Raw genomic sequence first — 17,268 nt, 5'->3', positions numbered from 1 at the left:
ATATATTTTTCTAAAATATAACTGGAAGAAAGTTAAAATACCTTTAAATGCAATATTTGTTTTTTTATTAGCAAAGTGTTGATATTATAAAAATAACTCCAATCTCCTGATAAACATCCTTGAATATTCCCTACCTGTCAGAAGGTGGAGCTCTAAACATATCTCAAATACTGGCTTTTATAGATGCATTTCACAACTGTGTGTAATGAGGAGATTAAAGCAGGAGTAAAGTCTTTAGAAAAATGGTTCTGAAGAATATTCTAATTCTCTCAGGATAAAATAACTCACATCTCCCAATGTGTACACAGTTAACCAACAAAAGGGATGTTTAGTATATTCCTTTGAAATTTCAATATATTACCCAACTATAAAAATTGAGGTACATGTAAATCAAATAATAAAATACCAAGTCTGTTTAAAAGGCAAAACATTTTTAAAAATCAGGAGTATCTAGTCAAATGTAGGCAAGGTCATTAACACTTACAAGCATCTCGGATGTAGAGTAACATGGCTATGAAGATATAATCTACTAAACCCAGGCTGAGGCCGTCTGCAAACAAGGCATCCCAGACCACCAGAAGGTCCTGCAGGGGGAACTCTCGTCCAAACAGCAGCCGCACCCACCTTCTGGAAAGAAACAAAACAAAAATTCAGAAGACAGTACTTTCGAGAGTAATGTAAAGAGTGATCATTTTCTCAGGTAACCGTGAAAAACTATTAACTGAACACACTGAGCAAATATTATATATCAAAAATATAATATAGTAAAACCTAATTTTTAAGCTTTCAATGAATTTTATAATTGTATAACTAGGCCATAATCATTAAATGCTATTATATACACAAGTATTACACACATATTTGAAAAATGTCAAAATCTTTCATATTTAATAGAAATCACAAATTCCCAAAAGGTGAAGAGAAAATGAATATTTAGTAGTCTAGTAGTTGCTTTCATAGGTAAGGTTGTAAGTTAAAAATAAAATTTTCCAAAATGTCATGATCTCTACTGATTTACTGTTGTTGTTAATTGCCCTTTTGCAAATGTTTATATGACAAATCCGATACAAACTTAGAAAACTGCATTCTCACATCTCGCTTCTATTTAAAATAATTCATTTTAAAATTAAGTGTGGGAAAAGGCCAGTAGATATCTATTTTTTTGGCCAAGCATAGATAGTTATTTTAAATGAAAGATATAGTCATACTTAATTTTTTGAGCTTTGCAACCAATATACCTGATCAGTAAGGCTACCTTTGTAGGAGTGCTTTTCTATTACCTAGAAAGTGCTTACTTCTATTACCTAGAAAATGAGTATCTATGCCACAGAGTAAACATAAGCAGCTAAGCAACATCAATGTATAAATATACATCATAAATAGTGACACTTTAGACTTTCAATAAATGCTAAACTCTTTATATCTAATTCTTATAAGAAAAAAATTTGGTTTGATGTTTTTATTCATTGACCTCTAATTTTACATGACATGGCTACAATTTCCTTACATAAATCTTCTTCTAAGGACTTCAGCTAGAATTCTATGTGATTCTAGCACGTAGCAAAAGATTAAAAATTTCAAATTTCTAGCAGCATCAAATAATATAGAATAAATCCTTTAAAAATTAGTAAAGAGATGTTACTTCTATGTAAAATTTGAAACCAAATATAACCATCTATGGGGTTAAAGCAAGGCAAAAAAAAAATCAAGTACTTTCCTCAGAGAGTAATATATTTAAGGAGAAATCAAAGATATGACAAAATGCTGTATACTCACAAATATGTATCATAGTTTATTAGGAACCATGTGATTGAACACTTAAGTTTTTTTATTCACATCATCATATTAATCAATATAATAATTAGATTGTATTTTCAACTACATCAATTACTCAATTTTTCAGTATAAAAAATTAAAATGCCCAATACTTATCTTTTTAAAAATGTTACAGTATCTTTTATAATTTTCCATTTTAAAATATTTTAAATGTTTTAAATGTTCAAATTTTAAAAATGTTACAGTGTCTTTCATAATTTTTATCTTTTATAATTTTCAATTTTTACTCTGCTGCTATTAATTAAATGAGGGGTGGTTAACACAATTTTTTTTTTGTCTAAGATGGCTGTGTTTACATGGCTTACGAAAAAAATACTTCTCCACACACTTCTAATTCTTTCAAATTACAAATGCTAATATTTACTATTCCAAGAAGTACAAAAACATCTCTAAATTAAATAGGCCGCTGTTCTTAATTACAAAGAATTAACTGATATTGCAAAGAGTATCAGGGGAACCAGAGATGGGCACAGCAAAAAAATACATGAACTAAACCATTTTGGGCCCCTGTTCAAAGGATTTTTAACCGATACAAATGTTTGCATTCTTAAACGACTAAAACATGTAGAACATGGTTACAATTATTCAGCTGACACAACTGGAAGAAAAATCCATCAATGAGGAAACTAGATGAAGGTTAATACACAACTACAGTTAAGAATACAATCTTCTCCCTCTTTCCTTACAGCTCAAATTCTTGCCATTTTCTTATCAGCAATCACATCTTAGATTTTATCACAGATAGTGCTTTAAGAACAACAACAACAACAAAAAACAAAGTAGCCCATTTCCTAGAAATAATTTCTATACCCATTATTTCTACACCCATTATTTCTACAACAAACTGTCAGTTATTCGTCAACTTGTCTGGCATCCTTTTTGACTCTGAAGATACACACATGCAGCGATCTTCACTGCAGCAGTCAGGAAGGTTAACTGCAAACATCTAGTAATCTACACTGAATAAAATACATCTTTATTTTCTGTGTCAAATTGTTCACATATTTAATATCTCCAAAACTACACACAATGCATGTCTTTAGTACTTTTATATTTAATGTGTTATCTACAATGTGCTGCTTTATAAATCTTTCATATTGCTTCACTCTTTAAGTACCTTGCCAAGTACACTGCTGTAAAACTCCACGGCAAGGACCAAATTCTGTGTGTGTGAGTGCATGTGAAAGACAGAAACAAAGAAAGAGAGAAAGAGATCCAGAAAGTTCTTTGTAAAGACCTCTATACACTTTGCTAAGCGCTTTATGTATTTACAGAAGTCTCGTTAACCCCACTGTAAAGCCACCTTTACTGAGAAGCAATGGGATAGCTAATTTGGAAGTACAGGCATTGATCTTGTAAGTGGTGGCACAAAAATAATCCAGGAGGTAGAAAAAATACCAAAAACACATAAGAAAAAAATGTATCATTAGATGCCTAGCATATTTCTCTTATATAAAGACTGTAATAAGTTGTACATGAGAGGATATTAAAGTAAAATGCTGTCTCTACTATTTTATATGTAATTATAAGAAAATTAAGGCCAAATTCTCAAAATATTTAAGAAGAAGCATATAACTAATGGAATGCTTTGGGACCAACAATGACCTTATCAATAATTTAATCATTTTATCCCAGTTGGATTTAGTTCTTATATTTTATATATATATATTCACAACACACAAATTTCCTGTGCTATTTTGGGCTTTCTTCATTGAGCTTAAAAGCCAAGGAAAAAGCTCTTTACAGAATGAGTTAGTAATAGAAATTATTTCAGTAAGCTTTTATATTCTTGGAAAGAAAAACTTACTCTAAGAAACGAGGTCTTGTAAAGAAGTCATTCCTACAATTAACATGCTTTTATTGCAGTTAAAAATATTTAGTGAGAGTTTAAGTTACACTTAAGGGTAGCATTAAACCTTTTCCCCTTAAAGATAACTTCAGTTTAACTGCTTGATACTATCAATCTTGCTTTATGTACGTTACACCTGCAGACTGCCATGCTCATAACCATATATATTTGATCACTTGTGATAATACAATAATTCATATTTTACCATATCTACTTAGTAATTAAGATCTGCAGAAACAGAAAAGAGTATCTGAGGTATTAAATTTAATAATAAACCACCCAAAGACAGGACATGTCTCTATGTTTGCATTTATACCACTATCCTTGATTTCAAACTTCTGTGTAATTAAGTTGCTATTCCCAGGGGATCAGTAACTACTGTTGGTGTTATTGCTCGGTGCATGACCCATGGAAACACCAAGAGAAATTCATTTTTACCAATGAGTTTATGAAAAGGACCAATTTGACTGAGCTTTAAATAAACATAGCCTTAATCCAACTTGGCTGTAGTGGGTTATATATGGAGAAACAAAATTAAATCCTAGGTCCATTTCCCTATTCTTTCCCATTACTGGCTCTTTAGTGAGATATGGGCATAGTAACCTTACAAGAACAAGTAATGTAGAAATGCTATATTCAATTTAATTTAACAAACATCATAAGGGCATCTTGAGTAACCTGTGATCATGAAATGATGCCAGTAGGTGAGCATTCTTACACAAAAAAGCAATGTTAGATTTTTGCTCAATGGTGTCAATTTGTGTTTTGCTTTCTGTTCACTTGTATTTTTAAAAGCTAACAATTTTTAAATAATCTATGCCTGCTATGGGATAAACACAGAATCCATTTCTGTATTAGTATTCAAGAAAAATAAAAGCAAGCCAAAAATGTTTATCTCTGTGCTTGGGTACTTCTTTGACTGATTTTAGGCTCTTATATTGGGTTTCTTTGTATTCAGTTCTTTTGAAATTAATACACTCTAAATTTTCCTTTATATCAACTCTGTGAAAACGTCTTAAAATTGTAACTAAACACTGAATTCATTATACTTAGGGTCACAAGGCATTCTCGTACTTAATTTGAACTTCTTTAGAAAACAAAGTCACAAAAAAATGGGAGCGCAAAATATATAATTTTATTCCAATTTTACACTTACTAGTCTCCTAAGGGCTCTGTAGAATACATTATTGAAGGATGCTTACCTGTTTGGTAAATTTTTTGTCTAATCAACTATTTCAATTAGGTCTTTAAAAATATCTGAATGCCTTGAGGACATATCTGAATCCTTTAAGCCATTAAGCTAAACTCTGCTTCAAAAAGAGAAAAAACCAGAAACTTTGAATTACTGTGTCTAAAGAATTTCAATTTGCTTTCTAAGTGTTCTCTGTAATCCATGGATTGAACCCAGCTTGAATTTGCCTTTTTGGGAACACATGCTAACCTAATTTAACCCCCACAGGATATGCACATGAAGTGTTAAAAGTGTCTTTTTGACTTTGGGGAAAATTCTCTCTTTCTTTCAGAGGGCAGTACGTAACCCTTTATTAAGGAAGGTTTCTTATTCCAAAAATAAGTTCCTAATAATTACCACCCATTCCTACTGTAATTTATTCTCCTTGGCAAGTGTTTGAAGCTGTTTTGTCAGAACAACTGTAATATGCCTTTGCAAAAATAGTCTGAATGTAAAGTAGAGCCTTGTACATCTACGTTTTTCCAGGGATATAAGAAGATCATGAAAATGTTGGCTATAGAAGATGACCATAATACGATAAACTTTTGATGCTTGAACATTTTCTCTCTCCTTCTCTCTCTCATACACACATACCTCTTTCAGATATATGCCTGCTATTTGGCTTACACGTATGGTACTTCAAGGACTGATTAATTTTAGCATATATAATTTACCAGGAAATTCCAATAAAGCTAATGCATGATGGTAATAGTCTAATATGGCTATAGTTGTATGAACAGGATGCACTCTCTGTGAGAATCCTCTTGTCCATTCCAACTAGGGAGCAGTTGGAATCTTAGCCCTGACAGGAGAGGACTATGGGGATAACAGCTGCTGAGAAGTAACCTCTCTACCCTATCACTTACGCGGGTTCCACCACAAGTAAGCTACTGGGTATTTTGAGAAACTTACTTAGAAGCCACTGCTGTGTATGAATTAAATATACAAAGAATTAATATGCCGTTGTTGGCCATGTTGTGAAAATGAATTTTAGGCTCCATGAAAACTGTTTTTTATTCATACCAGAGACAGTTTTTACTTCTAGAAAGTCTGTAAACAGGCTTTGCTCTACCATTTTACCTTCAGGAAAGGAAATTATGATCAAATAAGTTTTCTAAAATTGCATATAGAGATTTGCTAAAAATAATTACTCCTATGCTCCATAATCTGAAACTCATTTAAAAAAATAAAACATGTGTGACTTTATTTTTTGAAACCATCATAGACATTTCAAATACCAAAGGGATCTTAACTACAGTGAATAACACTTTTCGACTTCCTCTGCGTAAATCTCCTAATACATTTATACACATTGGTGGAAGAACTGACATGAGGTGTAACACTAAGCTGAGAAATATCAGGATCTATTCAGGGATGAAGGTCAGACCACAGTCATTATGCCTCCATAAGCAGTCAGTCTCAACGCCAACAATTACATTGGAAATAGAATTCCTGTTATTCAAAGGGACATGGCCAAAATCCACAGATGGGTACCTATTAAGAGAGTCAGAAGGAATCCATTCCTAAAAGGCAGCAGGGGTATCTTATTGCCTTTGACCCCTTATCTCTAACCCATAGCTTTAAGTACCCTCTGTGGTTAATTTTCACTGGCCCTCTCTTCTTTCTCTTCTTTTCTATTCCAGAAAGTGCCCTGATCCTGTCTGGCAGTTCAGGGTTTAGGACACTACTTTGCCCAGGTCTGATGTCTGAAGGTTTCACACCTATTAGTGTTACTGCTCCCAGTTACATTTTCCAGAGATAAAGGCACTGATAAACAAATCTCAGCTAAATAGTAAGTTATGGATATTGTTTCGGTTTCTCTCTCTTCTCTGGCAGATCACAGGATCCTGGGGGTTATTTGGTATGAGGCAGAGAGTAGGTGGTTAAAAATGTTTATTTAATTAATATCAATCTTTTTCCTCAAGTTAGCTCTTCTTGACCACAGATGATCTTGATTTGGGCCTAGAGGCTGGACCTTTCACAGGATTCCTAGCTGCTCATCAATCTTCTTCCTGGGCTTCCCCTATCTCTCTGTGGAGATCCCTGAACATACATTCTAAGCAGTAAGTGATCAGATTTATGCAGGAATTTATAAAAGCCTCCTAACCTCTCAGGAACCTTCCCCTTTCATTTCCTGAGCTCTAGTTGCCTGCATGCCCATACCTCCAATGTTCCTCAGCTTGGGTGTGTGGTCTCCTAGGACCCTGGTATTCAAAGAGTAATCCTAGGTCCATCACCACCACCTGGGAGCTTGTTAGATATGCATCTCTCAGCACCCTGCCCCCCCGCCCCACCCGCAGTATAGTGCTCCTAGATCAGAGGTTCACTTTAACAAAACCTTCAGGTGATCTGCATGTACAAGTTTGAGAGGCACTGGACAAGGTGACAGATTCCTGTTTCCTGATCATATTTTGGCTTCAGCTGTCAGGGCTCCTAAAATCTACCATGCACTCATGTAAAATGTTACTCCATGAGGAGAGAAAAAGCAGAAGTTATTGGATGGCTCTTCTAATTACAGTAGTGGTCTCAAACTTTAGCATACAGCAGAGGTATCTGGAGGGATGGTAAAAACACAGATTGCTAGAACCTATCCCCAAAGTTTTCTGATACAGAAGATTTAAGGGGAGCCTGATCATTTTTTAAGGTGGGTCAATACAGGCATCTGCCACTATGCCCAGAGATAATGTGTATTTTGAACAAGTTCCCAGGAGATACTGATGCTGCTGATATGGGAACCAAACTATAAGATCCATACATGGGAAGTTGTGGTTTCTCTCTGCATCTTCTCAGCCTACTCTTGAGTGTGCATCTTCAAATTGTCTCGCTCTACAGGTCTAACCATTCAGCCAATGGCCATCACACACACATTTAATGGACACAAAGTATCCATAGCCAAATTTCTCCTAGAATTCTATCTCTATTAATTTATATACTTTTTATTTTCGAGGAAAATACTATTATAAAAACAATAAAAACGAGGGATACAAATGTGAGGGTGACAGAAGTGAGATAATACCAAAACTGCCAGGCCCAAAAGGGCATTTGCCCACTCCCCATGTAGAAGCCCCATGATACTGGCAGCCTGGCTAAATGGTCATCTATTTTGTGTCCCTCTGTTCTGTGTTACCAGTGAACCATTCTAAGTCTAAGATTCTACACTATCAACTATGGGGATCTAACTACCCCTAAAATAAAACATGCATTTAAAATGCTATTCCTGGAGAAATAAAGAGCTAAACTCCAAGAAACACTTCTCCAGTGATATTACTATCAGCTCTGTGATGTAGTGGTGGAAGAGAGATTTCAGGATAAGGGAGTTCACCTCGAACCTCTCAAATTTCAATGCAGAGTGGAAATAAATGAAAACCCCCAAATGAGAATAAGCAAAGGCTATTTATTCAGAGTTTGCAATAGCAAGAGAGTTCAGCTACCACTGCCTGTGTTTGGAAGATAATCCAAAGTAGCCAGGGGAAAGATAAAGTTTTACAGGGTCATGGGGTCAGGGGAAGGAGGCTTCAGGTATGCCCCCATTGAAGGCTGTAGGCATGGCAGAGGGCTAACTAGAGGAAGAGCACCATATATGATTATTTGGGGAACATATTTGGCTTTCTCTAGGTTGGTCCTGTGGTGGAAGCAGAAAGTAGGGCAAAAATAGCGAAGTTAGCAGTGACTGACCAAGGCCTAACCGTTCTGGACTGATTTTGCTGCAAAGGTTGTAATTTGGCTTCTGGGGCATCTTATCTGGGTCTGAGTTCTGTTGTCACAGATAGTGTTGCCATTGCCCATTCGCATGTTCAGTCTTTCAACAAATACCCCTGGCTTCTCAGCCTATGCCTGTCCCCAGCTTGGAACGAACTATAGCTAGAGAAATTTTCAAAATTACTTTCCCTGATCATTCTGAAGTCCAAATGGAGGCAAATTTGTGAGGCAGTGGCCATGGGAGTTTCGTTTCCCACTTTCAAACATTTCATGAAAAGTATAAAACAGTGAAACTGAAATCCCATTCATCAGTAGAGAGAAGTTGCAGATCCCTTTGAGAATGTAATCAAGCATATGAGCCCTCCCTTCTGAAAAATACACACACCCATCCCCATATCATATCTACTCAAGTGAAAGCCATTTTAGGAGTTAGGCTAATTCAGGGACCTTAGGTTAAGAACTGCTCTACATTTATGTTTTTGTTATTCTGGATGCTTCTATTATCACGGAAAGTTATATTCTACTAAAAGGAATTTCCAGCTTCCTCGTGCCCATTTCAAAGTATCGTTCTTGCCTTTTAAAAGAACAGCATATTTCCCTTATTGAAGGCTCACTGTATTAAGGCACTGCTAGTGAGGAGTTATTCTGTGTGGCTCAGCTGGTCAAACAGCCTGTAAATCGGCACTATCTTGGGAAAATGCCCATGACTTGGCAATACTCATCTTCACTGACCTGGGGGTGGAAAGGCTGAGGTTGGGAGAGAATGAACTTTCTTCACTGACTTCTTTTCCTGGTTCATGCCAGCCCTGATTTGATCATAAGACTGGTATGAAAAATTGAGAATCTTCATTTAACAAATATTTCCTAAACTTCAACAGTGTGGCAGGTACTGCTCTTGGCCATAGACTGAACGCTATGCTGACAATTCTTAATCACTAACTGGAAAAAATTATTCAAAATAAAATTTAACTCAATAATAATCCCATCAATCTGGTTTACCACAGTTACTCTGCATTTTTCTGTGCCCCCTCCACACTAAATCCCCCAAGCAACTAGGATGTACTCAGGGAATGCAAACTAATGGCAACATTAGCAACATATAATTAGAAAGGTAAAAACAATTTAAAACATTACTAAATACATTTCAAAGCCAAGTATTAATGGTTTTTGGATTATCCACCATCTGGGATTATGTATGTCCCAGTTACTATCCATTAATTCAGATAATCAAGAGCTGAATGTATCTGCATGGGGCCTAGGTAACTCACAAGAAGGAAGGGAGAGACAGGGAGGGGAAAAGGAAACTGTGAAGGAGCCATGAAGGGAAAGGGCAGTCAACCCCACCACATTCATTACTTTGAGAATACAGGTTTGGTTAGAAATCTAGAAGTCCAGCTCAAAATGTCACAAATTACGTTTTCTACTAGTGAAAGCGAAATGGAAACAAAAGAGTTAAAGAGGGGATTGGCTGCTCCATTTTATCCCTGTCTGATAGCTAAATTTAACGCCTAAACAACTGTACAATCAATTATATGTATGTGTATATATAATTTTTTAAGGACAAATATATAATAACCAAGGAAAATGTATTTTTTAATGCACAGAAGATCACAACTCAATGTTTTAAAATAATCATACACAATTTCTGATAATGGCAAATACCATGTGCTTATATCAATTTTTTTATTTTTAAAAGTACTACCACATTTGATCTTCAAATAAGCCTGAGCTCTATAAAAGCAAATGGTCTGTGGAATGCATGCATTAGAACCACTTGGGGGAAAAACTCTTGCATGTTTCAGAGATACACAGGTGATTTCTTCGTTTAGCCCCCAATTTGTAATCACTGACCCAAAGAAGTTGGGCAGGAACAGGCATTTTACAGATACATCAACAAAGGAACATGGCGCAACCTGAGGTCACATTTCATCCAAAGGCAGATTATACAATGATACTCTAACAACTAGCCCAGTGTTTTTTCTATTCTTTTACATTTTTTCTAATTTCCAAAGGATAGTTAATTCAGGTATATATTTTTAAAATCACCTCTCCACATTAACGTGGAGAATCACAGGATTCGGAATGCATAGTATCTACTATTGCTATGTTATCTGTGTGGTAGCTGGGTTTTTCTGGGTAGAAGACATGGTGCTTTCTGAAAGACTTATTTTGATGAATTGCAATCTGCTAGTTCATGAGTACCCCAGTTAAAATACAGTGGTAATTACAGCTATAGGACCCTACAAGATTTAGAGGGTTTCTTTTCAGGGAAACTCATTAAGGAAACTATAAAGAACTAAGAACTTACAAAGAAAAATTAATTGCCACTTTTGGTCAGCCAATTTTAGAAAGACTTATGAGGTCTAGAATTGTATTTCTGGCTAACGGAGAGAACAGAAACTCAGTGAAGTTTAGTTTACTGAGGGCATCATGGTTTATAACATGTTCATAAATTAATTTGCTCATAAATCAACTCAAATATGAAGCAGCAGAACCATCACATAAAATACTTTAAATTTATTTTTGTCAACATACTCATTTCCTTTCCACATCAGCTACCAGATACTGTGGCTGAATTCTGGTGCTGAGATGCTCCAAATCCATGATGTGTCTGAAGCACTGCTCTCTGACGATAGCCTCCTATCTCGCTATCTTTCTCACACTTTCTTAATTCTTTTATTGTCTATGAGTTAAAATGAAAACTATGTGGAGTTATTCTTTTGCTAATTTATAGTTTTTTGTTTGTTTGTTTTTGCAAATGGTGAAAAATAACTTAAAAGTATAACAGGACATACAATAAGAAGCAATTTTCCTTCCCAACACAAATCCCCTCCCCAACAGTAAACCTACCTTCCCAAAGGTAGCCAATGTTCTTATATAACATACAGACATTTTTATGCAGGTGTTTACCTCTTAAAAGCATAAATAGGGGCATGTATTTTTAAATTTAACAATGATTGCTAAAATGAAGATCATTCCAAATCAACATATATAGAAATAAATAACTTGTTCTTTATTATGGTTGTATAGTATTCCATAAGTGGATGTATAATAACTTAAATAGTCCTTTTATTTTGGGGACATTTAGGTTCCTTTGTTATTACATGTGATGCTGCATTGATTATCTTTGTACAGGTCTTTGTTAGTGTAAATACATCTTGCAAGCAAACTGCTTACTTCATGTTACCTCGACACTTTAGTTTAGGATCTTTGATTGCAAAGAATGGTACTGAGTTATTTAACACAAAAGGAGAAGAATTCGGGAAAATTGTAAAGCAGTGGTTTTCAAAGTGTGGTCTCTAAACCAGCAGCATCAGCATCACATGAAAATTTGTTCAAACTGCAAATTCTTGAACCCCACTCACTCATACCTACTAAATTAGAAACTCCAGGCAAAGCTCAGTCATCTGTATTTTAACAAGCCCTCTGGGTGATTCTGACGCAAGCTCAAGTTTGAGAACCACTACTTTAAGAGCGTATAAGAGGATATAGTGTTGGGCCAGGACGCTGCCAAGAACCAAGGAAGTTTTAGTGACTCCTAACTTTTCTCTCTCTCTTTGGCTACAGGGAGGTCTCTTTTCCCAGAAAGAAATTTTATTATAATGTCATATTTACCAAAACTTTTCTTCATAGTTTATGGGCTTGTGAACTCCCCACCTAATAACAACACTCATCATTTTACTCCAGTTTTATTTATATTATTGATTCATCTGGTATTCATTTTGGTGCAAAATAGAGATATAGGTTCACGATTTACCAAACAGCTAGTTAGTTTTCAAAACTGTATTACTGAATAATCCATTATTTCCCTAATGAATTGAAATTCTACCTTTATCATAGTATTAAATGTCTATATGTATTGAGGGTCTGTTTCAGAATCTCTATTTTCTTTTACCTATTAATCTAATTATGCAACAAATCCAAACTGTTACTATTATGGTATCTTTATAATACACTTAACAGTGGGTTCATTCCAGAACATAAATTAATCTGCTCACAAACCAACTAAGATAGGAAGTATTCCTGGCTACACTTAAATGTATATGTTTGAAAATTTTTGTAATTTATTTCATTTATGCTTTCGTAGTTTTCTATAATTTTATCTATTTTTAGAGACAAGGTCTCACTCTGTTGTCCAGGCTGGAGTGCAGTGGCCCAATCACAGCTCACTACAGCCTTGAACTCCTAGGCTCAAGCAATCCTCTGGCCTCAGGCTCCTGAGTAGCTGGGAGTACAGGCGTGTGTCACCATGCTCAGTTACTTTAAAAAACATTTTTTGTAGAGACACCATGTTGCCCAGGTTGGTCTCAAACTCCTGGCCTCAAGCCTCCCAAAGTGCTGAGATTACAGGTGTATGCCACTAGGCTCAGTCCTGTATATTATTTTAAATGACGTAAATGAACTATGTAAAATTTTTGTTATTTATTTTTTCCAAAAAGAAACACTTATCAATGCATTTTTTTGTTATTTATGTTTTGCTACTAAAGCACAACTGCTTTTACTTTTAACTCCTTCATTTATTTTGCTGTTATTTTTATTACTTGAGATGAATATTTAATTCACATACTTTTATTCCTTTTTGTTTAGTAGCTTAAGAGTACAAGGCTGAGAATTTCAAAGAGCACTGTTTTAGTCAAAACCAACAGGTTCTGATCAATATACTTTATCATTCTTTTCTAGAAATTTTGTAATTTCGGTTTTGATTTCCTTTTAGTACAAGAGTAAAGAGAGTTTTATGATTTTCTGTGCTAATTCTTCCTTGGGGGTTGTTTTCTACTTTTATGATTAATTTCAAATTTTGTTGTAAAAAATGTGAACTATACTATTTCTACAATGTAAAATTTACTGAATATTTTTGTATAGATACTTTTAAAATAAATATTCTATGGATACAGTAATTTCACTCTCTGTTTACAGTATTGAGAGTTTGATATATACCAATTATATCTAACTGACTAAAGGTGAGTAACTAGTTTCTCTATACTCTACAGTGAGTCTGCCTGATTTACCATGAATTAGGAGAGGTACAAGTAGCCTACTACTATTGCATTCCTACGTATTTCTCCTTATATTTCTTGTAGCTGTTATGTTATATAAATTCTGCTGTTATTTGGGAGAGGGGGAGGTACAATGATTAAATAATGATCTTCATTGCGGATTGTAAACTTCTTAACTACGAACTGTTCTAATTTATCTCATTCAATGTGATTTGCTTTAAATTCACTTTGTCTGATATGAATATCATTACACATACCTTCATTTCTGTTTGCTTTTCCTGCTATGCCTCTGCAAATTGTTTTGTTTTCAATCTGTTTCTGTTTCCTTTGCATTAGGAGTGATTTCCTTGTAATAGAATAGTGTTGACTTTATTTATTTATTTTTAAATAGACCTGACTTCCCCTTCAGACCATCATGGAATAACTGGGTATATCTGTACTGCTCTCATACTATAAACAGCTAGAAAACTGGACAAAATATATAAACATGCAGACACTAGGAGATAAGCAGCACAGCACTGTGATTCCTGACATAAGGGGGAAAAACCCCAGACGAAACCTGTGATCACTGGCTTTTTACTGGATGTACTTTTGAAACCACAGGGCAGGAAGGAGAAATCCAAAGCAGAATGCATTGCTCTTACTAAGTTTAAAAGACACAGAATTAAGGCTGAGGAAAGTGTGCAGGACATTGTTACCTTTAAAGGAGGAAGCTATGCAGAGAATAATCTCCAGAAATCTATACAAGGGGTGTCCTTAAGTGTTTGATAAATACTAAGTTGTGCATATGAAGGGTAAACTTCTAGAAGGCCAAGCAAAGAAGAAATACCAGAACACAAACTACTACACAGCAATGGAAAAAATCTCCGCGGTTTCATAATGCTGGGAAATATTCATGTTCTGAACAGTCAGAACTGAAGAGAGGTAAGTACACCCATGAAAAATTCAGTAGAACCCCCACAAGCACCATCATGCCTTGGCAGCAGGGTTAAATTGGCCCTTGGGTAGAAGATACATTAGAACAGAACTTTTAAAAAGTTTAAAAACAAGTATCAAAAATATCAAATAAAAAATCTCAAGTAGTTTAACAGCCTGCCAAAAGTAAACTCAACATTTCTTTAAAGAAAGACTACAAATTCAGATTAAGATGAATTATATAACATTCAAAATTTACAGTATTCAATTTAAAAAGTCACAAATTATGTGAAGAAATGGGAAAAATAGACCAACCCACAACCAAAAAGGAAGGAAATAATACCAGTTTATCACAAACTCTTTATGAAGGTATGAGATGCAGACTCATATAGTGAGGTCAGCATTACCAGCATTCCAAAACCTAACAAAGACATTATGAGAAAACTGTAGACAAATATTCACCATGAATATAAGCACAAACATTCTACACAAAATATTAGCAAATAAATTCAAACCATATATAATAGGCATAGAGACTGGAAAGGAAGAAATAAAACTGTCTGTAAGTGCAGATAACATAATTGTCTACAAAATCCCAAATAACTCTACAAAAACAAAACACTATTTAAACGAGTGAGTTTAGAAAAGAAACAGGATGCAAGGTCAATATACCATAATCAGCTGTATTTTTATATACTAGAAACAAATAACTAGAAATTGAAATGAAAAGAAACAGCATCTTTAGTGATGAATGTAAAAAAATGTAAAATATTTAGGGATGAATATAAAAAATAAATGTAATAGCTATATGCTGAAAACCATAAAAAAGATGACAATCACAGAGCCCTAAATAGAAAGTTACACCATGTTTATTGACTAGAATAATCAATATTGTTACGATTTATATTTTCCTAAAATTGATTTTATAGATTCAATGCAATCTTAAAATCCCTTAATTTCTGGAAAAATGAACAGGCTGGTTCTAAAATGTGAATTGAAGAGCAAAGGACTAAAACTACTCGAAACAATTTTAAAAAGAGAAAGTTGGAGGACTCATACTATGTGATGTACAGAATTACTACAAAAGTCTTTTAATTCAAGACAACATAGTATTTGTATTACAAAAGATGCCCAGATTGACAGAACAAAGTTTGGAAGTAGACAAACATTTATGATCAATTGATTCTTGCTAAAGATATCAAGGAAATTCAATGGCAAATAGATGGTCTTTTTCACAAATGTTGGAATAACTGCACATCCACTACAAAACAATGAACCTTGTACTTATATTTTATATTATATACAAAAATTAACTCAAAATGGATAACAGGCCTAAGGGCAACAATTGTAAAATGCCTTGAAAATAGGTAGAAGAAAATCTTGTGACATTGATAGGTAAAGATATTTAGGACATAGAAAACTCTAACAATAAAAACTAATACATCAAATTTTATTAAAAATTACGAACTTATCTTTCAGAGATACCATTAAGAAAATGAAAATAGGCTCCGTGTGGTGGCTCACACATGTATCCTAGCACTTTGGGAGGCCATGGCAGGCGGATCACTTGAGGTCAAGAGTTCAAAACCAGCCTGGCCAACATGCTGAAGCCTCGTCTCTACTAAAAATACACAAAAATTAGCCAGGTGTAGTGGTGGGCGTCTGTAATCTCAGATACTGGGGAGGCTTAGGCAGAAGAATCACTTGAACCCAGGAGACAGAGGTTGCAGTAAGCCTAGATTGCACCACTGTGCCCTATCCTGGACAACAGAGTGAGACTCCATCTCAAAAAAAGAAAAGAGAAAATGAAAATACAAGCAACACACATTAGGAGAAAATATTTACAAAATACATACATACAAAAAGACATTTCTCGAGTATACAAAGATCTCTAATAACTTGATCATAATAATATCCCCATTTAAAAAAATGGACAAGATATAAGACACCTCATCAAAGAAGTGGTATGAATAGCAAATAAACTTACAAAAAGATGCTCAATGTGATTATTAGGAAAATGCAAAAAATCGCAATGAGATACTACTACACATCCATTAGAAAGGTTGTTTCAGAAATGACAAAACCAAAACCAAGTGGTGACCAAGGATACAAAGTAATTGAAACTCTCATAAATTGCTGACGGTAATACAAAATAGTAGGGCCATTTTGGAGAGCAGTTTGAAAATAATTTTGCCGTTTCTTATAAAGTTGAACATATATTTATCAAACAACCCAGTGATCTGTCTCCTTGGTATTTATCCAAGACAAGTATGTTTACACAAACACCTGCATATGTAGATTTGTAATGGTTTTATTCATAATTGCTCTCAACTGAAAAAACCCAAATATCCTCCAACTGGTAAAAGAATAAACAAATTGTGGTATATCCAGACACTGGAATAGTACTCAGTAATTAAAAACAAAAATGAACTATTAATAGAGGCAACAATATGGATGAATCTTAAATGTATTATGCTAAGTGGAAGAAACTGGAATTAAAAGGCTACATATACTTGGTCGGGCACAGTGGCTCAAGCCTGTAATCCCAGCACTTTGGGAGGCCAAGATGGATGGGTCACGAGGTCAGGAGATCGAGACCATCTGGCTAACAAGGTGAAACCCTGTCTCTACTAAAAAATACAAAAAAACTAGCCTGGCGAGGTGGTGGGCGCCTGTAGTCCCAGCTACTCCGGAGGCTGAGGCAGGAGAATGGCGTAAACCCGGGAGGCGGAGCTTGCAGT

At 34.8% G+C, this 17,268-nt stretch overlaps 1 protein-coding gene across 3 annotated transcripts in view; it reads right to left on the bottom strand.

Annotated features, from left to right (window-relative positions):
* Positions 1–17,268, bottom strand: part of TBC1D5 (TBC1 domain family, member 5) — a 500,189-nt gene that overhangs the window by 158,929 nt on the left and 323,992 nt on the right. For all 3 annotated transcript variants that reach the window (XM_011977919.1, XM_011977920.1, XM_011977921.1), the window contains one exon: positions 485–627. In XM_011977919.1, the coding sequence (XP_011833309.1) occupies positions 485–627 (143 nt within the window). The remainder of the gene's footprint in view (positions 1–484; positions 628–17,268) is intronic.

The sequence above is a fragment of the Mandrillus leucophaeus genome, unplaced genomic scaffold (genome assembly GCF_000951045.1).
Source record: "Mandrillus leucophaeus isolate KB7577 unplaced genomic scaffold, Mleu.le_1.0 Scaffold186, whole genome shotgun sequence".
NCBI lineage: Eukaryota > Metazoa > Chordata > Mammalia > Primates > Cercopithecidae > Mandrillus > Mandrillus leucophaeus.
Note: the sequence above shows the minus strand (reverse complement) of the source record. Positions and strands in the feature narration are given on the sequence as shown.